Raw genomic sequence first — 24,410 nt, 5'->3', positions numbered from 1 at the left:
TCATTTCTTGCCATAAGTGTGAAAAATGTTTTGTTCTTATCACTCCCAGGAACTGGGTACAATGTGAGAACTGAATTTCGGAAGGACATTGCTATTTGCTTAGGTTTCCCACTGGGAGGGAAATTTTTGAGACTGAGTTTTTGGAGGAGAGCCTTAAACTCTTCTCCCTTAACCCATGTCTCATTTTACCTACAACTATTAGCTGGAAACAAATGAAATTTCAGTGTGACCATTTTTGACCCACAGAAATGGCAATTTAATATAGTCCCACCCTAACATTGGCTGAGCATCAGTGGTGACTCTAGCTACTGCTCTGGAAAATGGAAAGAGATGGGTAAGTTGAACCCTTTTAATTCTTGCTGACTGCTGTTTTCATGAGTGGCAGCATGTGTAGTTTCAGAGAGGCCTGGGTCTGGATTCTGGCTCTGTTAAGTACTGACTTGCTCAGGCCGCTCTCCTTTTTCAGGATTGTTTGGTGTGAGTTTAAGCCACTTAACCATGGAATCTCCTAATTCATAAAAGGAACTCAGTATATTCCCCACTTCTGTTCCTTTTCCTCATCTGATCAGAGCGGCACAATCCGTGGGGCTTCACAGTCAATTTGTCATAAGATTTATTATAACCTGTGAAAATTGGTTGTCATTTTGGATTCAAATACATGGAGAACTAGATGCACTTTAAAACCCCAAGAGGCTATCCTTAGACCTTAATCTAGAAAGAAAAATAAATGAACAGATGGACAAAAGAACTGATCTAATTATTAAAATTCTGCAGCTTTCAATGCCAATTTATTAAGTTATATCTATTAAATACTTTAACATGTATAACATTTCATTCACAGTGATTGGAATTCATACAGTAGTGCCGGAAGACATGGGACGCATATTAGTTAAGTACATATCCAATAGCATACAATATGCAGTTTACCTTGTGATGTTTTAACATAAAACATAAAATCAATAAAAGCACATGGGGCTTATCACCAAAACCACATAAACACCTATATTTGTTTAATCTTTTCACCCCTGAAACAAAAAGGGGAAGTTACATATTTTAATGACTTTACAAATAAAGTCACCTGATTAAGTTCAGCTACTTTATGTACTCAACATTGTGTGTCTCCTTCCTCCTGAACGCATGCAGTGTGAGAGCGGGACTTGTTTGTCATATTCCCTCTTGTCTTGGCTCTCTAGCATCTGGGTAAGCATTGTCATGTGACAGATGCTGAAGAAAATAACTGAGTCATGGATGACATGGAAAGATTACTGGGCTGGGTGTCAGGAGATATGCATTCTAGTCTTACACTGCTACTAGCTACTGTCTGGCATTGGGCCATTTACATCACCTTTCTGACCCTGGGTTCCTTCATCCTTAAAATGATGTAACTTGGAGCAGATAAACTCTGCAGATCCCATGAGTTGCTCTATTGGTCAAGATCTCAGAGTCACTTGTGTTGGACACTCTCTGAAAAAGTGGGCAATGGCAACCACTTCTAGGCTAGAAGGCCTGAACACTTGACAGGGTCTTCCAGGTTCTTATTGATCAAATAGAACGCACAGAAGTCAATTGAAAAATGGCCACATAATCAAAGATTTGGAGAAGACCTCAGAAATCCTTTGACTCAATCTTTCCTCTCACCTCAGTGAAGGAATGGTTTCTACAAAAGCCTTGAGATGAGCCTTTTGCTTTAATGTCTCCTGGGACTAAAAAATCACTATCTGGGGACATTCTATCTTGGGGTAGAAAGTTCGTTTGGATACCGAGCCAGAAAGGTTACCCTGTAACTTCAATTTATTATCCCTAGCTCTTTCCTCTAGGGAGACATGGAAGAAATCTCCTCCCCCTTTCTACATCACTCCATAGATATTTGATAATATTTCTCATGTCTTCCTCCAATTTCTTCTCCAGTTATTTTTTGTTACTATTTCATAAGAGCAGAGGGTAATTGGATGAGCCTAGGATTATGATTCAGGAAGATAGTATCCTAGCTCTAGATCCGCCATTAATTCATTGTATGGTCCTGAACAAGTAAGTTCTGTCTGGGCTGGTATGGTACTTTCTTCTTAAAATGAGATAATGGAAGGGATGGCAGGAGGCAAATGTGTCTCAGAGCTCGGGAAGTTGCAAATACCTATGCCCCGCTCCACTCTGACAAATATGGTTGTCAGAGTGCGGCAGGGCATAAATGTGACTGCTCTGACCCTCACTCTCTCACTGTTGGAACAAAAGCATTCAGAGGTTGATAGTCCACTGAACTCTTCCCAGGCCAAGCTGCCAATATGATGCAATAGCTCTTAATATCCAGGATAGTGGTACATCCTTTAAAAAATGTCTTCTAAAAATGGCAGAATACTTCTAGGACTTTGGGTCCTAGGAGAGCAAGAAATCTTGAGGTGAGTGACTTCTGCAGTGTTTTGCAAGGTGCAGCATATAAATAGTCCAGTCCTGAAGAATTAATCTCGAATGTCACAATCATGGAAACAAGACTGGAAAAGGACTTGGGAAAATGCCTTGCAAGAGAAACTTGGCAACAGACATGCCTTGTACACAGCGAACTAGCTGAACTTTTACAATCCAGAGAGGTTATTGACAATCACAAAGATGGAATTTCCTCTAGGGTGATGTAGCTTAGATTGAAATGGAGCCCAGGGCTCTGGCATGGCCTGTTATGGAACTGAACCAGACACTTTTCAGGATGTGAAAATATACCTTTTCATATCCTACTGTACCTTAGTGAAAAATATTTAGCAATTTTAGTAGCTTAACAATTTTGTTGTGCCAAATAGATCTAAAGCAGGGTCAAAATGCTAGTGACCCTGTGCATTTTGATCATGGTGCCTGTGTTGGCTGAGAAACACAGGCTTTTCAAAACATCTGGGTTATCCATAAAGTTCTAATATTTTCATGGGTGTTGATGGCAAAGCTCTAGTCCAGGAGGTAATAAACCTTTCTCTACATGTGGCTTAAATAGTGGATTTTACCATAGAAAATATCTTTATTTTCTCCCCTTTTATTTATGGAGAATTTCCTTGAATAGCTATTTAAAAAACCACTTAGAGTAAACACAAGTCATCTTGTTAATGATCATCCTTTATCAAATGGCACTCATTTTCATAATGAGAAAATATCCCTGTGCCTAAAGTTAGCTGATCAGTTAGCTAATATAACCAAAATAAATTAAAGGGTCTGCAGACAATGGAGGTGCTAAGTCTCAGAATGAACACATCTGAGACTAAAATAATTTATCTTTGTATCCCCAGGGCAAGTAGGTACTCAGTAAATGTTTGTGGAATTGATTTGAATTCAGCCTTTTTAGAGACATTGAACCAGTAAAACATTTTCCCCCTAAATTATCTATTTTCTAAAGCATGTAAGCATGCTCCTTATTCCCATCCAAATCTTTGAATGCACCCCATTTACTCTTTTTAGGGGACCATCACATACTTAAAAAGCATTCTTCCACCTCATTTTCACAACTAGTGCACTAATTTTTGCCATGGAGATAATGCCTAGGAAATGGAAGTTCTGATTTGAGTTCCACTTGGAATGTTTGGCTGGGCCTATCTGAACAGTAAAAGGAATATCAGAGAGAATTTAACAAATTCAGCAATGAAAACTTGAACAAAAATACAATCTTCAATAAACAAGCTTATGACAGGAACAAAATAAATATGTGGAAGGGATTTTTCCAAAGCCTCAAGTCTTTTAGGATAGTAAGAAATTCCTCTTTCTTGGATAAACTTCCAAATTCACCAGATTTCCTATGGAACAGAGAGAAAGTTTGAAGGCTCTTGGTATAGGGGTTCCTTTCAGTGGAGGGGAAGGTAAGCAGACCATTCTGGATCCTTCTACGCAAATCCTTTCCCATATCCCAAGTTGCTTGGTGTTCTCATGCAGACGCAGACAGAGCATTTTATTTCCCTAATAGGGTGTCAGTTCTGATCTTGGAGCCAGACTGGAGTCATTGGTAAAACATTCCTGATTTACCAGTCAATACTGCTCTAGGAGTTGGTTGAGGCAACATTCTTTTATCAAGCTTGTTTTATAGTTACTGAGAAACCTTTCCTTTCTGCTTAGTAAAGGGTAATTCCTCTGTCTGAGATGCCCTTTCCCTGAGGCCATCTGTTGCCCACCCACCTCCTTTCAGGACTCAGCCAGGCTTCACTTCCCTTGTGAAGACACTTCTGAGCTAGGTGGATGTGACCACACCCTGCCCTGTGCTCATGCTGAGCCCTGTGCTGTTTTGAGAAGCAGAGGGTTTTAGAGGCTTAACCTCCCAACTAAGAAATTAGAAATTAGTTTTTATTTGATTATAACTTAACAAATATTGATCAAGCACTGCCACACCAATCATCATGTTCAGGAACCCCATCATACATGTCTCTGCCTCTGTAGTTTCCTGGTAACACGAGTAAGTGTGATGTCATTGCCAAATTTGCTTTCAGACCCATCTGTGAGGCCTCTCACAATAGGGAGCATTCATAATAGAGGCCAAGGTTGGAGATCACTCCCCATGTCACACTGACATGTTCTCAGACGTCACAGAACGCTCGAAGTTAACGTTTCATCTCCATGAGCTCATTTGATCCTGGGAAACAAATTGGTGGACTCCTCTTTTAGAGACAAGTCAGCAGAGGCTAAGAGAGCATAAATGCCCCTCCATCTCTTGACATATGAGGGCAGGAAAATCATACAAATTAAAGGACATGAACTCATTGAAGCACACGAAGGATCTTCTCAGTGTTTAGCCTCTTCTTCAGAAAAGATGCCTTGGCTGGGCTGATTAGCCAATTCCACACTTAAATCCCCCTGAATATTTTAAGAGAAAAGTACCCATATATCACTCCACATATAAAGTGAATCAAACCTCAAAGCAGATCTTGGTTAATGTGTCTAGATTTGATGATGGATATTTTCCCCCTAGGGAATAAGTCTATTGTCTCTTGGCATCAATCAAGTTTGTTATATGGTTAGTCTGTTAGCTAGAACTCTGTCTTCAAGTTTCTTGAGTGAGCTAATCAGCTGGTTATCTTACATAGTCAGGAGAGCTTCAGAAATCTTATGTAACGGTGTCCGATGCTATTTGTTAGGACTTAGAATTAGTCCTTGGAATGTGTTGAGTGATATTTGACCAAGAGCCACCTAGTGGTATTCATATACATTTGGGTAGAGTCTGTCTCATTCTTCACAGAGTCTTTTGGGTTAAGGTAGCACACACTTAAAAGGTGCTCAAGAATACTGTGCTGAATAGATGCTATTGTTGTAGTTTTGATATACATGTGGAAGTTACGCTTGCTTGTTTTGATGTATGTGTACATAGTAAAGGGAAAGGTAGTTTTTCTCCCTTGCGATAGATGGCCTGAAAATCAGTTTCTTTTTTTGAGGATGTTTATGAGAAATATCAGCTCTCTTTTTATTTTTTAGGCAAGGCATTAAAGTATGTGTTTGGGGGAACTGATTAAGGATTTTGCCTCTAAAGGATTTATACACACTCTTTTCTAGGGCTTTGGATTTTGTTTTTTAGGTTCCTGAACTGAAGCAAATGATTCATAATAAAAATTGAACAGTACCTGGGCCCTCTGGTGACAAATGCATAGTAGGAAGGCGTGGAAATGTTCCACTCATTTGGTGATCAGTGTTTTAATGTTTAGAAACTCACCACTCTTCCAAGCAACTGTGATAACAGGTCTGCTTTCTTCTGCCTTTTTCCATTAGTATTCTCATCAGTAAGGCACATAAAGTGTGAACTTTTGGGCCCTAAATGTCATAGCTTAAGGACTGTCTCCATGGATGCCCCCAAAAAACCCTCCTGGTTATAACTACATATGAATGAGGAAAATTAGGAACTAAGAGGCAAAGGACCTTCATACAATGACATCTGCCTTGCCACTATAGCAAGAAGGCTCCGAAGAAGGTTTTATCTTCTTTTGTGTAATCCACCAAAGAGATGTCACTGACGTTCACCATCAGCTTGTCCCCTTCATTCAAGGAGAACATGGCCCCAAGGTAGATGGGTTGGAACCAGTTGCTGCCTATTTCACACACTGACTTGGTCCCCATTAGGAGCTGGGTCGGCTCAGGGTAGCTGTCCGTTACCTTGGTGATGACCACGATGATGGAGTCTGGCTTGTTTAGTCGGCTCCCTTGGCTGATTTCACCACACTCGGATGTGGTCCCTCGGAATGTGACCTGGGAGTAAACAAAGTAGTCTCCTGACTCTGGGATCACCAGGAATTTGTTGGTATAGTTCATCCGGTTCTTGGTGAAGGCCAAACCAAGTTCATGTTCCCAATGCAGAGCTGGGAACTGATTTTTCAAGGGCTTCGTGGGAATTTGTTTCACAACTGCAAAGACAAGAGGGAGGTTTCATTTGCTTGTGTCAGAACCTGTGGAATTTGCTAGAAAGGGTCTTACATCATTTTCAAAGAGTAAGGAGATTAGATAAAACCAACAGCTAACAAGCTCCTCGAGGAGGAATGAGTAGAGGATATGTGAATGGACATACACATCTATTTAGAGAGTAGTATCTTAGGGAGGTGACCTCAAGCAAATCATTTTACCTCTCTGAACCTCAGTTTTCTTGTTTGACAATTTTGAATTTTTCCTGAGCCCTGTGATCCTGGAAACAGTGAAGATTAAAAAAAAAATCTCCTTACTCCTTTGCGTTTTACTCCTTACTCTTTACTGCAAAGAATTACTCTTCCTCTAATGACTTAGGTAAAACTGGTGGATGCCCTCCCTTGTTTACCTGTGCCAAGACCAGACACCAGACCCTCCAAATTCCCATTCTTTGCTTCATAAGTGATTAGTTGAACTGTTTACGCTCACTGATTCATTGGAACAAAATGCTTATTAACCAAACTTTGGTTAAGTTTCTCTCCTTCCTCCAGGCCCCTGACCTCTGGCCCACCCTCAACCTGACCCTCAACCTGTGCCAGCCTCCTGAAAATAGGCTGGCCTCAGAGCAAAAAACATTCTCTGAGCCTATGAAGCCAACCTTTCATCCTACTGCCCCACACCTGGTTCTTTTTTAGCTTTGTGTACTCCTTCCTATAAAAGAAAAACCCTTTTAGCCTAACTCTTGCGACACTTGCAGCCTTTATGGCCAGAGGTTCCCCTGGTTATACTAGTCCCTTCTGTCCCCTACCTCCCCACCTTGCAATAATCCTTTTGCTTAAAGTATTTCTTTACTAAGTGAGGATTTGTTTTTTAACGTACCTTTCCTCAAAAGACAAATGAAAGGAAGTAAAAAAAAAAAAAGGAAAGGAAAAGGAGATAATAATACCTATGGAAAGAATTAAGGGATGATGTGTATTAGGAATATCCTCTAAACTTCATTCACTTTTATTAGCCTTTTTGGTTTCAGAAATGCTCTGCTACAGAGAGAGGGTATTTCAGAGAGAGAGAGAGAGACTCATGTTCTCTGCTACTCCCTTCCAAAGTATGGTCCAAAGCCACATGAAATACAGCCAGTAATTAATAAAAAATTAGCATGCAGAACAGCAGAGATCCATAAGATTTTTCAAATGCTTCTCTCACATCAACAGGGCCAAAATATAAGCCAAAATTTAATTGACTTGTGGAGGGAAAGGGACCAGGGTTCTGGGCTTCGCAGACCCAGGTCCAATCCCAACTCTATAACATGTAGATTCTTCTCTCTGAGTCTCAATTTCCTGTCTGTGAACTGGAGAAAAAGCTCCCTCATAGTCTTGTTCTGGAGATCAAATGAATGAAAGAGACATGGACATTTCTATCAGGACGGCTGGGAACAGTGTTACTCAATACATATTTATTTTCTTTCCTCAAATAAACTAGTATCTTTCATTTTGACATTAAAAAAAATAAGCCTGTTTCATTTTATATATTTTTATGTTTTTATGTTTGTATTATTTACAAGTATACATTATATAGGACATATGAATGAATGCTTTTTATGTGGTTATGTCTACAGCAGGAAAAAACAAATAGAATAACACTGCTGATTCAAACCATTGATTTCAAATAAATAGCCTGATAAAACTAATACTTTTCAGGAAAAATAAAGACACATTTTAATTTCCCACAACTGCTTTTGAAATCCGTGGTAGTTACCATTACGTACTGTCAGCCACAGCTTGGGATAGGTTATATTTAAAGAAGTGTTCAGCGAACTTCTCACCTGGTGATTGACCAAAAACCTTGTTCCTGGATTTTCTAAAGTATCTCTCCCATTGCTGACCAGGCTATGGCTTCTTTTGCAATTATGACACATGTCCAGAATGTGTGTGGTTTCCCCTGGCCCCTGCACTAAGTGACCTCTGGAGAGCTCTGTTGCTTCTTTGCAAAATCTGTAAAAGGCATTTTTATTAGTCACCTGACAATCTCTACTCCTTCTTTGTGGGTGATGCAATAGATTTAAAAAATTCATCTCAGATGATTAAAAGCAAAAATCCTGTATTTTTCAGACAAAGCAAGTTCTGTTAAATTGGTATGCAATTAGCTAGGCCAACACAACAGCAAGTAGGAGTTAGGGTAGGAAGTATATTGTAATGGAAACAGTTGGAGTCAGTCTCAAATCTCAACTCTTCCTAGTCCTATGACTTGGGACAAGTGAATTTAGTTGTCCGAGGCTCAGTTTCCCCATCTCATTGGGCAGATATGCAGATTAAAAGAGATCCTGGATGTAAAATGCTTACTGCAGTGCTTGGTACATATCAAAAGGTCAGTAGAACCTAGATTCCTTTCCCAATTTCCACTACCCCCCATTCAATAGGAAGAGGATTGACATCTCCACACTCAGTTTCTAGGATTTTCCTGCCCAGCCTGTTCAACATCTCCCATTCTTATAGGCAAGCGGTAAGTGACCTTGCCAGGCATCTCCCTGATCCTGATCCCCACTCAGAACTCACCACAATTCCCTCTTGGTTAAATGTTAAGACAAATGTTGAGGGCCAGAAGGATATTCCCTTGTGGGTTGCAAATTTTCTTATAGGTCAGAAGAATATACTTTCTCTTTAACTCTCTAGTTCTTCAATGGGTTTTTCACACATATTTCTGCACTGTCTTGCTCTTTTCTCTGGACTCTTAGCGGTATATGCGACTCCAGATATGAGGTGTCAGGAAATTCGACACTAGGCTTGGGAACCTGGCCAACTGGTGATATTAAGAGATTGCTCTTATTCTCTTTATGTCAATGAAAATTCTTTAGAAATACCTACCTGAATGTAAATGTCCAATAACTTCATCCTGAATAGAGCACAGATGGACTCAATAAATTGGCAACTTAGCTTTCATCTTTGACTAGATTCAAAATTACATAAATCTCTGAATCTGAGGATAGCCATTTCTGAATGACTGAGTGTAAGAATGAAAGAGAGAAACAGTAGATAAAGGAAGAGAGCTGATAGAATCTGAAAGAAAATGCCCAAGAAACATGGGGCTTTGGATCCTTCAAGGGAGGAAGACATCTGAAAACCCTTTTCTGAGGTGAGGAGTCTGTTACCAAGGAGTATGGTTTCCAGTTTAAAGCTACAAGAATGAATTTTGGCAAACACTGAAAGAAATCTCAGGCCCAGGGCCCACAGTCTGGAGAACACACCTGGAAGAATTACCTGTCAGGTGTGCCCTTGGCTTATCCCCACCAGCTCCAAGAGGTGCGTCTGTAAGGAAAGGAGAAAAATGCTTTATATGAGTCAGAGGGTGACTGGAGTGAAGACAGCATTTTGGGAGTTGCATGGTGCCTGCAACTGGAGAGAAACATTCCTCTCCTCCAGTTTGGTTCAGGTTCTTTTAGGGGGACAGGGCAGCCTCAGGAGAAATAATTTTGAGCACAAATGAATCTTGGCCCCATGACCTTGGGCAAGTTATCCAACCTGTCTGAGACTCTGTTTTCTCATATCTAAGGTGGGCACATCAGTTCCTACCATGGATGATGGGTACTCAGAATGATGCCTGGCATGTGCTTGGGGTTCAGCAAAGCTCACCTTCCCGCTCCTTTGCTTCTATTGGTTCTGTGGGGGCTAGTTGGTCATCACCTTCTTCATAGTCCCTTTAACCATATCCACTGAGCCATCTGGATGTCCTAACAAAACTAGGTGGGGACTACTCTGTAGCTATATGACCTTGGCAAATCCTTCTCCCTCTCTGGACCTCTGTTTCCTTATCAGTTCTCTGGAGAGCCTCAGAATTTCCTTTTGGTTCTCAGAGATAAATATATTGGACAAGTGTGTTCCCACAACAATGATAAAGAGGATGTTATTGACTGTAAAAGGAAAAATTATTGCATACTTGTGATGTGATAGGTACTGTCCTTTTTCTTAAATTTGTTTATTTATTTATTTATTTATTTTATTGGCTATGTTGGGTCTTTTTTGCTGTGTGTGGGCTTTCTTTAGTTGCTGTGAGTGGGGGCTACTCTTCGTTGTGGTGCGTGGGCTCCTCATTGCCGTGGCTTCTCTTATTGTGGAGCACGGGCTCTAGGCACATGGGCTTCAGTAGTTGCAGCACATGGGCTCAATAGCTGTGGCTCACGGGCTCTAAAGCGCAGGCTCAATAGTTGTGGCACATGGTCTTAGTTGCTCTGCGGCATGTGGGATCTTCCTGGAGCAGGGATCGAACCTGTGTCCCCTGCATTGGCAGGCGGATTCTTAACCACTGTGCCACCTAGGAAGCCTGATATTGTTCTAATACCTTTAAAGGAATTAACTAATTTAATCCACATGAACCCTGGGTGGTAAGTACCATTGTAACCAATTTTATAGGTGAGTAAACCGAGACAGAGAAAGGTGAAATTATTTGCCTAAAGGTTGTCAACTCCACAGGCCATGCACTTGGCCATGGCACCATTTTGCCTTCCTAGTAACTGGGGAGGAGCCTCACTTTTCCTCTGGGTCTGCATCTGCACTCCCCATGTATCAGAACTACGAGAAACATTCTTGTTCCCCACAAGAAAAGGCATAAAATATGAACACACTTACAAGCTCGCTGATGTGAAGGTCCAAGCTCCTGTCCTTTTGGAGTCTATTGGGAAAGAAAGATATGGTTCAGATCATCTGTGGTACTTTTGACCCCATACCCATGCAACTGCCAATATCATAGACATGATTAACCTGATGCTGCTACCCAGCCTCGGTACTCAGAGATAAGGGAAATGGGAATGAAAATATTGGGTTGATGGGAATCTTGCCCCTAAGCTCTCTCTTTTCCTCTTCTAGCACCCTGATGACCTTTCTCTCTTCTATGCTTATCTCTGAAGATCAGCTTTAAAGTTTTGTCCTGAGAGATTTTCCTGTTCCATTCTAGGGCACTGTGACATCTTATCATTGCTTCTATTATTTGAACAAATAGCCACACTTGCTTTCTTTTCTTCAGCACAATCTAAAAATTGGAACTATTGCAAAAAATGATACCAGAAAAGAAATAACAACTATGCTGTCTTTCTCATCAGCCTCCACAATTCTGCCTTGTTTCCATGCAATATATGAGGAATTTTTATTCTCGCAGCCCTACTTTGTGAGCCATTCAGATACCACATGGTAGTTAAAGAGTAACTGCTTTGGGGGTAGACAGACCTGAATCTGAATCCTGGTTCCACCATTCATTAACAATATGATCTTGAGCAAGACACTTCCACTCTGAGCTTTGGGGTCTTCATTTGAAAAATGGGAATAATAACATCCCCAGCGATAGATAACTTCCAGATTTGAGATGAAGAAAATGTATGAGTCAATGCAAAGCATGAATGGAAAAGAAAGAACCACCACTCACAAGACCTGCATATAAACTCAGGATCAATACTAAGCTCTTAGTTTAGGAGTGAAATCACTGTCTTATATTTTCCAGTGTTCTCCGATATGATTTTGACTCAACCCAGAGTCTTCTGATTTGGTTCTCATAACTACACAGTCCCCACGACCACTGATCCTTATGTCACCATGAACACTTCATCAATTTTACATCTTAAAATCCATATGTGTGTGAGTGCGTGTGTGTGTGTGTACTTGTGAATGAGAAATTGTGTGTCTGTGTGAGTATGAGAGAAGACAGCTTCATCAGTGGGAGAGGTTATGAGTCAATGTGTTTTTGCATCTGTGTGTCTATATGTGTCTATGATCTGGTGTTGTGTGCATGGATTCTCTACATATGCATGTGTGGTAGTGTGGATGTAGCTGTGCCATTGGTGAGTCTAGGTCTGTGAGCAGTTCTGTGACAACAGTGATCTTGTTAGAGCCCAGACCATCAGGCTCTTTTTACTCCTAAGGCATGTTGCATAACCTCTACTGGAAGCCCTCTTGAAGGAGGAGGTCTTGTCTTTGAATGACTAATTTTCTCCCCTTTCCAGTGTCCCTTTCTCCTAATTCTGTTGATGGCACCATTACTGCTTCTCCTCGGTTACCAAGCCTGAAATTTGCTTCTTTCTTCTACAAACCCAAGCTGTCATTTCTACTTTGGAGTTTTTCTCATTCATGCCTTTACTCCAGGCTCAGCATGCTGCTCCCCTGGATTCTTCCCATAGCCTCCTAAAGATCTTCCTCCATCTGGTTCTTCCTTTCCTTGAATCTCTTAGCCTGCCTTCAGAGGGCTTTTTCTTTTCTTTTCTTTAAACACTTTTTATTTTATATTTATTTATTTACTTACTTATTTTTAAGAACAGAGGGTTTTTTCTAAAGCATCCCTTTGAGATACGACTCTGTTCATAAACCTTCAATGGCTCCCCATAACCTTTAAGACACAGTCCCAAACACTTATGTTGGCATCCAAAGTCCCAACTGCCATCTCAGTCTTGTTACCCACTATTTTTCCCTCTCCAAGTTCTCTGTACTCCAGCCATAAGAGGCAACCACAGTGAATGATTCAAGGGACCTGAAAAAGGCAATACATGTAACTACTGTTTATTCATTGAGTAGTGGCACTGTGCTGTGCTAAGCCCTTCACGTGCATTATCTCCTTCAGCCTGGCAATGACTCTCTATGGTAGATGCTATTTATATCCTCATACTGAAAATTAGGCTTAGGACATTAAGAAAATTGCCCAGTGTCTTACACCTGGAAAGTGGAGGAGCAGGATTTTTTAAAAATTAATTAGTTAATTGACTGCGTTGGGTCTTCATTGCTGCACGTGGGCTTTCTCTAGTTGAGGCAAGCGGGGGCTACTCTTCGTTGTGGTGTGTGGGCTTCTCATTGTGGTGGCTTCTCTTGTTGCGGAGCAGGGACTCTAGGTGTGTGTGACACGTGGGTTCAGTTGTTGTGGCAGGCAGGTTCAGTAGTTGTGGCTTGTGGGCTCTAGAGCACAGGCTCAGTAGTTGTGGCACACAGGCTTAGTTTCTCTAGGGCATGTGGGATCTTCCCAGACCAGGGGTCAAACCTGTGTCCCCTGCATTGGCAGGCAGATTCTTAACCACTGCACCACCAAGAAAGTCCCAAGGAGGAGGATTTTAACCCAGGGCAATTGACTCCAGAATTCCAAGCCCTCAGCCATTGCTCCTTATAACTTCTAGGCAAGTTCCTCATCTGCTGAGGTGGATGGATAAGTACTAGTGGTTAACATGCACAGTAACAGTGGGGGAAACACAGAGTCCAGAAAATAGGAACCTGGCCCAGAAGTGGGGGAATCAGGGGGAATTACCCCTGAACTACGTCTTACAGGTCTCACAGGTACTAGCCAGGTAATAAAGATAATGACCATACCAGACAAGGCCAAAAGCTTATGCAAGAGCAAAGAGGCCCAACAGAACACAGGAGCAGCTGAGAAACTGCGAGAATTTCTGCTGCCAAATGAATACATTATATGCTTTTAGCATAAGGTCATGAGTACAATGGTCTTTGAAAACCTAAACCCAATCAACGTGACTATTCATCCAGCATCAATAACTTTGATGAGCTTGGAAGGTGGAGAAGCAGCCTAGAAATAAGCTTGTTCTGTAACCTGTTTCCTTACTTGCTATTTACAAAACTGATAAAGGATCCTTTGCAGAAAACTGAAGTTGAGCCCTCAGAGAGAATTGGGGAGAGCCTGGTTGCATCCCCTTGTGTGGGAAATGGTGCCTGCCCTGATTGTGCTTCTTCCACTTCATTTAGTTATCTGCTGAGAAATCTTCTTGAACATCCTGCTTATTTTTGTCTAAGCAGACCCTCAGCTAAGAGTCTGGAGCCCTTTTGGCTCAGCATCCCATTGCCATCAGCAAGAATTTGGGAGTGAACACTTTTCCCTGTTTGCTCTGCTGGATTTCTGTAACTTGGGCACACATTTTATTTTCATGTATGGATGGATGTGTGTGTGTTTAAGTGGCCCACCCAGAATACTACTAAACATCTGGAGGCTATGATAGTGCCAGTTGGCAGGTTTGAAGAACACAACATTCCGAGAATCTCTAAGAAGAACATCGGCTGGGACTCTCTTTCCAAGAACAACATCTAAAGCCTTCCATTGCTGTTTCTCTTAATAATCATTCTGTTTATTATAGGAGGAAGATTATTGTGATGAGAAGCAGGAATGAATGAAGAGGAGATCTGAGAGGATAAAATAGTAGGTTTTTGAGGAAAGGTTTATGCATGTGAGCTGGCTCAATGCCTGCGCTCAAGATGGTTGCTTATAAAAAATGTCAATGAATGGCTTACTGCCTTCCAACCCTGACTCACCCCATCACTTCTGGTTATTCTGGGGTACCAAGGAGGTGATGGCTCCTGAGAGACGCTGGGCACTGCAACATTAGCTTCCAAATCTGAATAGGCATAGACTCCAAGAACAGCCCTGAAGAATGTGATTTATTTCCCCTTAAATACCTTCTCAAATCACTGACTGAGAACCAGGATCCAATTTTATTTCCCCTTCTGAGCATTTGTTACTCCCTCAAGTGATATGACTTATTTGTATGCTATTGATTTTCTCTCTTTAGTAGAATTCCAGCTGCCTGTAGAATTCTGCCTGTCTTGCTCACCACTACATTCACAGCACCTCACACAGTGCCTGGCAGTCCCACTGGATTATCCAGTTGGCAAAAGACACTGATGCCCAGGTGCCAGAAGCACAGGCAGAAAAGAGAGCCGAAGATGGAGTAAGATTCAGTTTCAGTGACTTCAGCCAGAGTTTTACAATTTAAAAAACTAGGAAAGAGAACATTTAATTTTAGAATATGTGCAAAGTTTTGAATTTTTGTTAAAATAAACAAATTGATTGTGTTGAGGTGGATAGCCATAATCTTTTAGCACTGAGGTCTCCAAATGTTTTCATCAAGCTCTGCTTGGAGCATAGTCATGGCTCTAGAAATGTTTGTTGAAGGTTGTGGAAGTTGGCCAGGATCAGAGTCAGAAAAGGCAAATATGTCTGCCCACGGGCATACATATTAGTGGGAGAATGGGATGCCTGCCACCCTGGTATTTATTAGCCCAAGCAAAGCGAGCTGGTGCTTTTCACCCTTTAGTTCTTGTAGGTCAGGGAATTTTCACTCTCATTGGATTTTCTTTCCTTTTTAATTCTTGCTTATTTTTGGGAGTGGTGGTGGTGCGTACAGATTGGTAATCCCCAGCTCAAACTAACTATGACCTATTACTTTAGGCATTTTTTGGAATTCTCTAATACTTCCAACAGTGAAGGAAGACAGATGGAGGGAAGGAGGAGACTACTGTCTAGTTGAGGGTTTCCCTGTGTCCGGTTCTATTGGTGTTTATGTGTGCTCCTCACCTAGCAAGTACTCCTGCTGCTCTCAAAAGAGGTTATCACCTGATTATAGTCTTTGTAAGCCAAAGGCAAAGAGGACGTGGAAGGCCTGGGAGCTGAACCATTTGACTAAGTACAGACTGGCACATGTCAGGAGCCCCATAAACAGCTGACTACATAATGGCTGAGCCTGAAGCTCTGTGGTCTTTGAGATTCGCATATTGGCATTTCCCCAGAAAAAATCCCTTGAGCGTATTTTAACTACTGACCCATTTAGCCTTTCTTGCGTACTCTGTACTCACTCTCTAGTATATTCATAAACAGGAAGAGATATCTATTTCTTGCTGTCATAAATGCCGCAGTTGCAAAGACATAAATGTTTTATGACCCATAACATCCTCCCAGCACTTCTAGGAGAAATACACAGACATGTGCCTCCTTATCTTTTCCTCTTGCAATTTCCTGTTTGTACTTGCACAAGGATAAATCCAACCTGGAAATGTTTGGAAAGGCCATTTCATTTCATCCTCCTCCAAGGTACACTGGACGGGGCTTTACATGCAACACTTAGAGTGGTGCAGAGCAAAGAATGTGGTTGCAGCCCAGCAAATGCGGAAATCCCAGCTCTGTTACTTCCTAGTTGTCACTTAACCACAGTAAGACTCAGTTTCCTCAACAATAAAAATAAACGATTCTTTCCTCCCAGGACGATTGTGATGGCTAAGAAAGACCATACACATAGAATGGATGGCCAATTCATCTCCTTTCTTTCTTTGTGCTCAGTCAAGCCTTGTGGTATGTGTTGTTGGTTCTGTATCCCTTCCCCTTGGCCATACCGCTGCAGTGGTAAACAGAAGCCACCCTTGTGTCTCTTTATGACAGTGGCACAGAGATCCTTTTGGAGCTCTGTAAGGCTTCCTCCTTCTCTCAACAGGAGAGTTTTCCTCAGTCCACAGTTTGCTTCTGGACTCGTGCCCTTTCAGAGTCGACAGGAGTTGAGGGATTGCGATATACCCCCATCCATTCAAACCCCATGCTTGCTGCTGCTGTCAGCTGCTGGACCTCATTAAGGACACCAGTCTGGGAGATGACCTCTTACATACAGCCATGGCGCTGCTGCCACTGGGCTGCCTGTAGTCTGTTAAGATGAGGATGCTGGCGTTGAGTGACATGTGTGTTAATTTTAAAGGGGATTCACACCCCCTGCTAGCTTGCCCTCCCTTCCTTTCATTTCTACAGTGCACCCTCACCTCCTCTGGATTCTCTGCCCTTTGCCCCCAGCTTGACCTTGGGAGTGAGCTGGGCTTCTCCTCCAGGTGTGCCAGGGCTTCCTGAGACTACGGCAGAGGCAGCTGCGGAGTGCTCAATGTTTTGCAGTTTACAAAGCGCTTTTTTCTCAGCTATCTGTTTCCTCTAGACACTGAAAGGGGCTTATCATTACTGTCCTCATCCAACAGAGGGAAGAACTTGAGTGAAATAAACAGCTGAAAGGTGGCAGCGGTAGAGAAATAATGTCTGTGGAGCATCTACCTTATGGTAATAGCTTTCTGGACATCACCTTGCAGAATTCTCAGCACAGCGCTATGAAGAAAGTGTGTTACCCTCCCCATTTTATAGACAGGGAGTATGAAGCTTAGGGAGGTCAGGTACCTTGTGCATTCCTCCATCCAGGAAACACTTAGTGAGTGCCTTCTGTATGCCAGGGACAGCTAGGTGTCCCCAGGGGAGGAAGGGAGCTGGCATTTATGAGTGCTTGCTATGTGAAAGGCATTTTCTGGGGTATCATTGTTTAATTCCCCTGACCACCACCAGAAGGTGAATAATTTCCTGGGTTTATACCCAGAGGCAGACTAACATAGTGGTTAGGAGGAACATGGGTTCGAATCCCAATGTCATACTCTATGTGACTTTGGACACACAGCTTAGATTTTTCTAAGCCTCAGATTCATCTTCTGTAAAATGGAGATAATAGTAGTACTTTCTCCATTGTGTACTTTCAAGGATTAACTGAGATGAGGCATGAAGTATCAACAGTAAACATGTCGTACACATATTATATGCCAGACCTCATGCTAAGAACTTTATAGGCATGACCTCATGTACTCTTCTCAAAACCCTGAATATGAAAATGCTTAGAATGGAGTCTATTATGTAATAAATTATTATAAGGTCATAATTGTGATGTGATGGGGCCATGGCTTTCCCTCTCGTCTGTGTGCCTCTGAAACCTGAGCTGACATCACTATGGGGTCCTGCTGATCTTGATGGAAACCATGGGTCTCAGGGGCATGTGTAGGAGAAAGAGGGATGCAGGGAAAAAGGGCCAAGAGTCTTTCAGGGATTTTCAGGAAGGAATGGAAATAGGATTGGAAGGAACCTAGGAGAGGTGAGGAGAGTGTGCACAGATGCTTCTAGTAGTAGGGCCTGGAGGGAAGGACAGAGACTGACAGTGGTGCAGCCTGGGAAGCCCAGGGCATCCCTGACTCTTCATCACACTTCATCACACAGTACTGAGTGACCATTCTGTGTCTGGCTTGGGCTGAGCCAGGGTGGTGCATTCAGTTATGCCTGGAGCACAGACTCTGTGCTGGAGCAGTGTTTGGGGAAGGCGAAGACCTGGCCTTCAGGTACCTGTGGGCCAGAGTGGGGGCTGTGGACCTATCCTGAAGGCAACAGATGCCACTAAAGACCAAAAGAAGGCCCAGGGCGTGGTCAAGTGCAGCTGATAAAGGATGGATTGGAGCGTGGGTTGAGGGTACAAGACCAGGGTAGAGAAGGAAGTACAAAGATAGCTCACAAATATCAAAGACCAAGAAAATCCTTCCAGTGCCAGAACCTGCTCTCTGGACTGGTGATGGCAGATTCCAGGGCAGCTGCAGAAGTTGTTCTCTTTGATGTAATTTCCAGAGCAGGGAAGTTCCCAGGACATAATTGCTACAATTGCAATTCCTCCACCCCCTGCCAGATACTTTAAGGGTTTTATTTCTAATTATCCCTATTTCATACATGAAAAAGCTGAGGCCCAGGAAGGTTAGGTAATATGGCTAAGAAGTGGCTAAGACAGAATTCAAACTGGGTTTGAAATTTTGACCTATGGTTTTTCCACAATGCAAATCTGTCTAGCATTCTCTAAGAGTCTAAAGATCCTAAAACATTTTACTGTGTCTCTATGTATTTTTTTGTATAGGTAACATATACATTTTATACAAAAGGATATAGGTTGAAAAATATCTCCCCATTTCCCTTGTTACCCAGCCACCCAGTTTCCCCACCTGGATACTAACAGAGTTACCAGTCTCTTTGGCCCTCTTCCTGAGATAGTCTATACATTTACAAAGACATTCATATATACTAATATGCATTATTTTTTAGAAAATGAAGTGTTTCACATTCTATATGCTGTTATGCACTTTGATTGTTTTCACTTAATATATATCTTCAAGAAATTCCCCATCCTTACATATCGAGATGCTTCATTTTAATTTTCCATTGCATGAAAGGACCATGATATATTTGATTGAAGCTATATTCACGGTCACTTCACCTAAAGCAGTTAACCCAAACTTCTCAAATCTAATTTTGATTTCTGCTTTGCAACTTACTGGATAATAAGTTTGTCACGTTGACTCTTTCCTTACACAACCCCTGAGGAAGAGTCCAGTTTAAAATATTTTTTAACAGTCCTGTGAACCATTTTTGTTGCTGCTGATCAAAACCCGGAACATTACTCACAAATTGCTGTTGTCTTGTTGTCTCTTCCTTTCAAGCCTGTTTGGGCCTCCTCAACTCCCTTCTAAGTTAGGTTAGAAAAGATTCTCAGGGATGCTGGCCTCCTATGGTTGTTACAAGGATGGAGTGAGAATTCCCTTAGTGCAGCCCCGGCAGAGGGAACAGCCCAGGTGAGGACCGGGAGCAGGAGAGTACTGGAGCCCTGAGGGGACCGAGGGAAGCCAGTTGGCTGAGAGGCCAGAGCCGTGAGAGAAGGCAGAGGGGTAGGAGATGAAGCCACCGAGGCTGGGCCGTGACACAATGCAGTGAAAGTTTCCAAAGAATCATTTTGGCTCCTGCCTGGAGAATCGAGGCCAGGCTCGTCTTTATCGAATTTCCTCTCTTACAGAATACTCCCCTTCCCTGTCCTGCCCGACATATGAAGGTGATCCCCTCATTCAACCACAAAAAGGGCAGATGGAAGGTGCTTTCGTGGATCAAAAGTTTGGCTGTGGTTGGGGAGGAGGGGGAGGGGAGGCAACAGGGAAACCGAGAGATACTGGATTCGCCAACTCCGAGCCTCGGCTACAGGCTGCGACCTTGGGCCCTCACACAGACCCTCCCTCTCAAAGTTCCTCATCTGCCAAATGCCGCTGCTCACCCTCTTACTGCGTCTCTGGGGTGGTGTGGATAGCCAGTGGGATCGCATGTGTGACAGCTCTCTGCAAGTGTGAGGTGGGAGCGCCTCGCATGCCCTTACTACTGTCATTACTGCCATGGGCTTATCCTCTGCCGCTCAGCCTGCTCCTCAGGCTTGTGAATATATTGGAAGTTCTGAGTGACCCTCCTCTCTCCATTTTTCTTGTGTTAGAATTGAATTGCCTTGAGCCTGAGCCACTGTGGGAATAGAAAACTCATTCCAGGAACCACCTCAGATTCCGTGGATCTCCCCGAAGGCTGTGGGCAGAAGGGAAGGACTGTGGGGCTGCGTGGGGGAAGTGAAGAGGAGGAGGGAGGAAGGGCTGGGACACCGGGGGGCGGGGGGGGGGGATGTGGGTGTGGGCGGCGGGGAAGGTGTTTATTTGCCCCTAGGTGAGTCTGGGGGAGTCCACTCGGGCAGATCACAGTGGGGCTTTATATTTGCAGGGCTTGTGGAATGTTCCAAGCTTTGAGGGAGACAGATCTGGGTTTGTGTTCTGGATCTAGGTCTTGCTAACTGTGGGCTCTAGATCATAAGGACATAAATGCAGATGAAAAATAAGAGGCTTAGTTCCCCCTGTTGAAAATAAGGGAAGAGATTTCTTTCCCTTCCTTTCTCCTAGAGTATTTAGGTTAGAAAACTTGTAAGTACTTTCTTATTGCTTTGAAATGTATATAAATCCTTTTGAAGACCAGATAGGCCTTTTCTTCCCTGGTGACCTGGGAGCATCTCTCTGAAATGTGAACATCCAGAGAGATAATGCCCCCATCTCCCAGTTTCTGTGGGAAGGTAGGTGCCTAATTTAGGTGGTCACCTTGCTCCAAGTTGCAAAACTACTTTCTATCATAAAGAAATTAGAAGTTATTTTTTCCTATGGAGAAAGCCAATTAGTTAACACAGATGGTCACTTCAATTACAAGGAGAAGTTTGGATGAACTCTGTGTGACAAGTGGTGCTGTCAAGTCCTCTTACTGTGTATTTGTAGGTCTCCCCACATTCCCAACATATAAACCACTTCTGCACATGCCGTATTAGTGCTGTCAGAGTACTGATATTAGTATCCTTTTTTGGTAGAAACAAGCTCAGGGAAATAAAAAATAAAAAAAGAAGCCACGTGCCTATTTACACAGCTGGAGGTTACTGAGCTGGGAGTCAAACTCAGGCGACTAAGAGCCCTGACATTTCATCGTTATGGCCCCAAGCTGTTCCAGTGACCTGGCTTTCCCTCTTGAATCCCATCTTCTTCCATCTCCTCCGAGCTGGTTATTGCCTGCTAGTCCCTCTGGATCCACTCTCTGCCTTGTGCCCTTGCTGACCTCCTGGCACACTTGCTCCCTGGATCTTTTGAACCCAACTTCCAGTTGAGTCTGGCCAATGGGATGAGAGGCTAGGAGCAGACTGTGGTCAGAGTTTTCCCTCCCCATTTTCTATTCCCTCCCTGCTCCTTTGGCAGATGGTCTTCCTCAGCTCAGCCCTCAGCCCCTCCAGGCAGGCCCTCTCCTACGTTTTAGGTCTCCTTAGTTTCCTCTAAAACTCCTTCCTCTCTTTGCCTCTTCAGGCCAAGGGGTGGCGACCAGCTTTATACTGTCTGTAACCCCAGGACGCTTCCAGCCCTGCAGTTCCCATGAATCTGTCTACATCTCGGCGAATTGACCTTTCTTTGAACCGCCTTTAAACTCTTTAAACATTCTTCCTCAAATCTCCTCTTTGAGTGGACCAGGTGTTTCTTTTCAGTACTCCGATTGCTGCATGTACCTCAGCTTCAGCCCCAGTTCCCTTTCTCTTTTTCTGACCGAGAAGTTACACAGCCTGGCCAAACCACAGTGTCAAAGATTCCCATGACAGAATGGGGTATTAGCCTTTGCATCTCTTGATTGCCTACAACAGGGCAGGCACGTGGCTCCTTCCCTCAGGGGTTTCCTGTCTAGTGCCAGCTTGTGCCTCAAACCCTCTTCCTGGCTAAGCCCATCACCGGCCCCCTCCGGACTGTGGCATCCCACCTGATGGACTTCTAGATCAACACAACACCGGCAATCTCAGACATCATTTGGGGAAGAGGGAGTGTTTCTCATCAGAACCCAGGAGAGCTCAGGCTACTGGGAGCCACTTAATGCCTCATTCAAGAACAACCATCTCTTTCTGGCTAAAGAGGGACAGAGTCTAGATGCTGACTGGACGCTGCTGTTTGCCTTGGGAGGAACCAGCCGCATGGTGGTCTAAGGGTCACAGCCTGAACCCCAACGCCCTCCTGTTCTCCTGTAACGTGGACAGCATTGCCGGTTGTGTGTATTATTTCTGCATTTCCTGAATGATGACATGTGGCCATGGGTGTTGCTGTCTGAATCCCAGCATGTTTATGTTTGCTGACCCTGATGGCTGGAGAGAGTGACACAGTAACGATGGCTTGCTCACAGTGTCTCTGCTTTGAAGTTGCCAGCAGTGTTTAGAAAACAGGTTTTCCAATTGGGAAAACCCTCTGGAATTTAATACTTTGGACTGAAGTTAAATCAGTTATCAGAGATTATGTAGGAGAGTTTTTTTTTTTAAAGGGTATTGCTTGAATGACACATTCTTCAGGCTTTAAGGTTTTTGAAGTTCCTAGTCTAGAACTATGTGTTCTCCTGTCACCTGTCAGTACCCTCCCACCATTGCACCATTGTTTTCCCTAGACCCTATATTCTTTTTCTGACTAAGCCCCCGATACCCCACTCCCGCCAAAACCAGAGAGATAAATAATCACAAAGGAGGTTCTTTCTTGAGCTTTGAAAAAGAATATTTCTAAACCCAAGGAAAGGGGTTGATTAAATAAATTATAGCACATATATATACAGAAATATAATACAACCATCTATGTCATCATGCTCTGTGAATTTGCTAACAATAAACAAAATCATAATACATTAGGAGACTCAAAATAATCCCATCTTATTAAAAAATATGGAGTTATACATGCCAAAATGTTAATTGTGGTCACCTCTATGCAATTATGGGTAATGATAATTATCTTCTCTTCCTTGTCTGTGTTTTCTACCTTTTCTCAATGACCATGTATTAGTTTTATAATTTAGTTTTTTTAAAGAAAATGAATGTTCCCAAATTATCAGTGCACTGTAATTATAATTATCTAAAATATGTGGCTTGAGGTTGTTCCCATATTAACATAAAAAGGCACAATTCATTCCCTGGAAATATTGAGAATAAAAGCCAAACTGGACTTCTCCACCTTTCACATTCTCCCTTTCCTTTGCACATGGAAGCAAGGACCACAACGGATCAAGGAGCTCTGTCCAGGGCTGCACTAGCTGCCAAGTCGCTGCAGGGGCTCTGCTGATCCCCCAGGTCACTGCGGAGTCTTGCTTACCTGGAACACACAGGCCTCTCCTTGGGCACGGAGCTGGCCAACAAGCAGGTAGGTGGTAAGTCCTGCCAGGATGGGCAGAGACACCAGGCAGCAGGTCAGAGCCCAGCGTGCACTGCTGTTCCTGGATGCTAGCCCAGCTCTGGCCTTGGGCCTGCAGCCGCCGTCCTCGGGTAGCATTTCCACGCTGGCTGTTTCCCCAAAGCCCAGCCCCAGATCCTCTGCCATGCTCCTGCTGGTCCTAGAGCTGTCTCTAACTCCTTCTGGGTAGAGAGACCCCCCATTAAATAGAAGCCCAGCTCTAACAGTGGGTGAATTAATCACTGCCTACTCCTCCCCCTGCCTTCCCCCTCCCCTTTCCACAACACACTGCGCCCCGCCCCACCCTGCTAGGGAATGCACCGCCTACAACAGAAACCAAGTTTGGCTTAAGAAAAAAAAAAAAAAAAAGAGAAGAAGAAGAAGAAAGCTTTCCCAAGCATATTTATATATACAGTGTGCTCATGTGCTCCTTCCTTCATTTACAGAAGGAAGTTAGGAAAGTCCCTGAAGGAGGAGAAAAAGAATTCATCAAGTCAGTGGGTGGAGCCAATGAAAATATACCTGTTTCCCGCAGCTGGAGGCCTGCCAGTGTTCCAGTCTGGGGAGTGTGCTTCTTCCGGAAGTGAAAGTGAGGATGGGTGATGTGGCTTGCAGACTGGGAGATGGAAACCACGTTTGCATCACCACTTTACAAAGTGCTGCCAAGCCCTCTGTCTTTTTGAGTCTCCTAGGAGCTCATTCTCATTGCACAGATGGGACTACTATCATTCTGGAAGGAGAAGGCACTGCCCTAGGTCAGCCAGGAATTAAGATAGAGGAGCTAGGAAGAGGAGCTAGTTCTTCCAAATCATGGTTTAAGGTTCTTGCCTCTATCACATGGTTGCCTGGGAAAGGAAAGTGTCTTTCTAGCCTGTGTTGACCAATTGTCTGAGGAAGGAGTATGAGGTCATAGAGGTGATTGTCTGTAAG

The 24,410-nt window shown here is 43.2% G+C and overlaps 1 protein-coding gene across 2 annotated transcripts; it reads right to left on the bottom strand.

Moving 5' to 3' along the window:
- Positions 1-765: 765 nt before the first annotated feature.
- Positions 766-23,733, bottom strand: TNFSF15 (TNF superfamily member 15). Of its 2 annotated transcripts, XM_057725240.1 has the most exons (4): positions 23,403-23,733; positions 10,956-10,998; positions 9,591-9,638; positions 766-6,344 (listed from the first exon to the last, which is right to left on the bottom strand). In XM_057725240.1, the coding sequence occupies exons 1-4, from the start codon at positions 23,625-23,627 to the stop codon at positions 5,890-5,892; spliced, it is 771 nt and encodes a 256-aa protein (XP_057581223.1). In that variant the 5' UTR covers positions 23,628-23,733; the 3' UTR covers positions 766-5,889. The 2 variants fall into 2 exon arrangements, with proteins under 2 accessions (XP_057581223.1, XP_057581224.1); XM_057725241.1 differs by lacking the exon at positions 9,591-9,638.
- Between the last annotated feature and the right edge of the window lie 677 nt (positions 23,734-24,410).

Source organism: Hippopotamus amphibius, chromosome 2 (assembly GCF_030028045.1).
Source record: "Hippopotamus amphibius kiboko isolate mHipAmp2 chromosome 2, mHipAmp2.hap2, whole genome shotgun sequence".
NCBI lineage: Eukaryota > Metazoa > Chordata > Mammalia > Artiodactyla > Hippopotamidae > Hippopotamus > Hippopotamus amphibius.
This window is presented reverse-complemented; position numbering and strand designations above follow the sequence as displayed.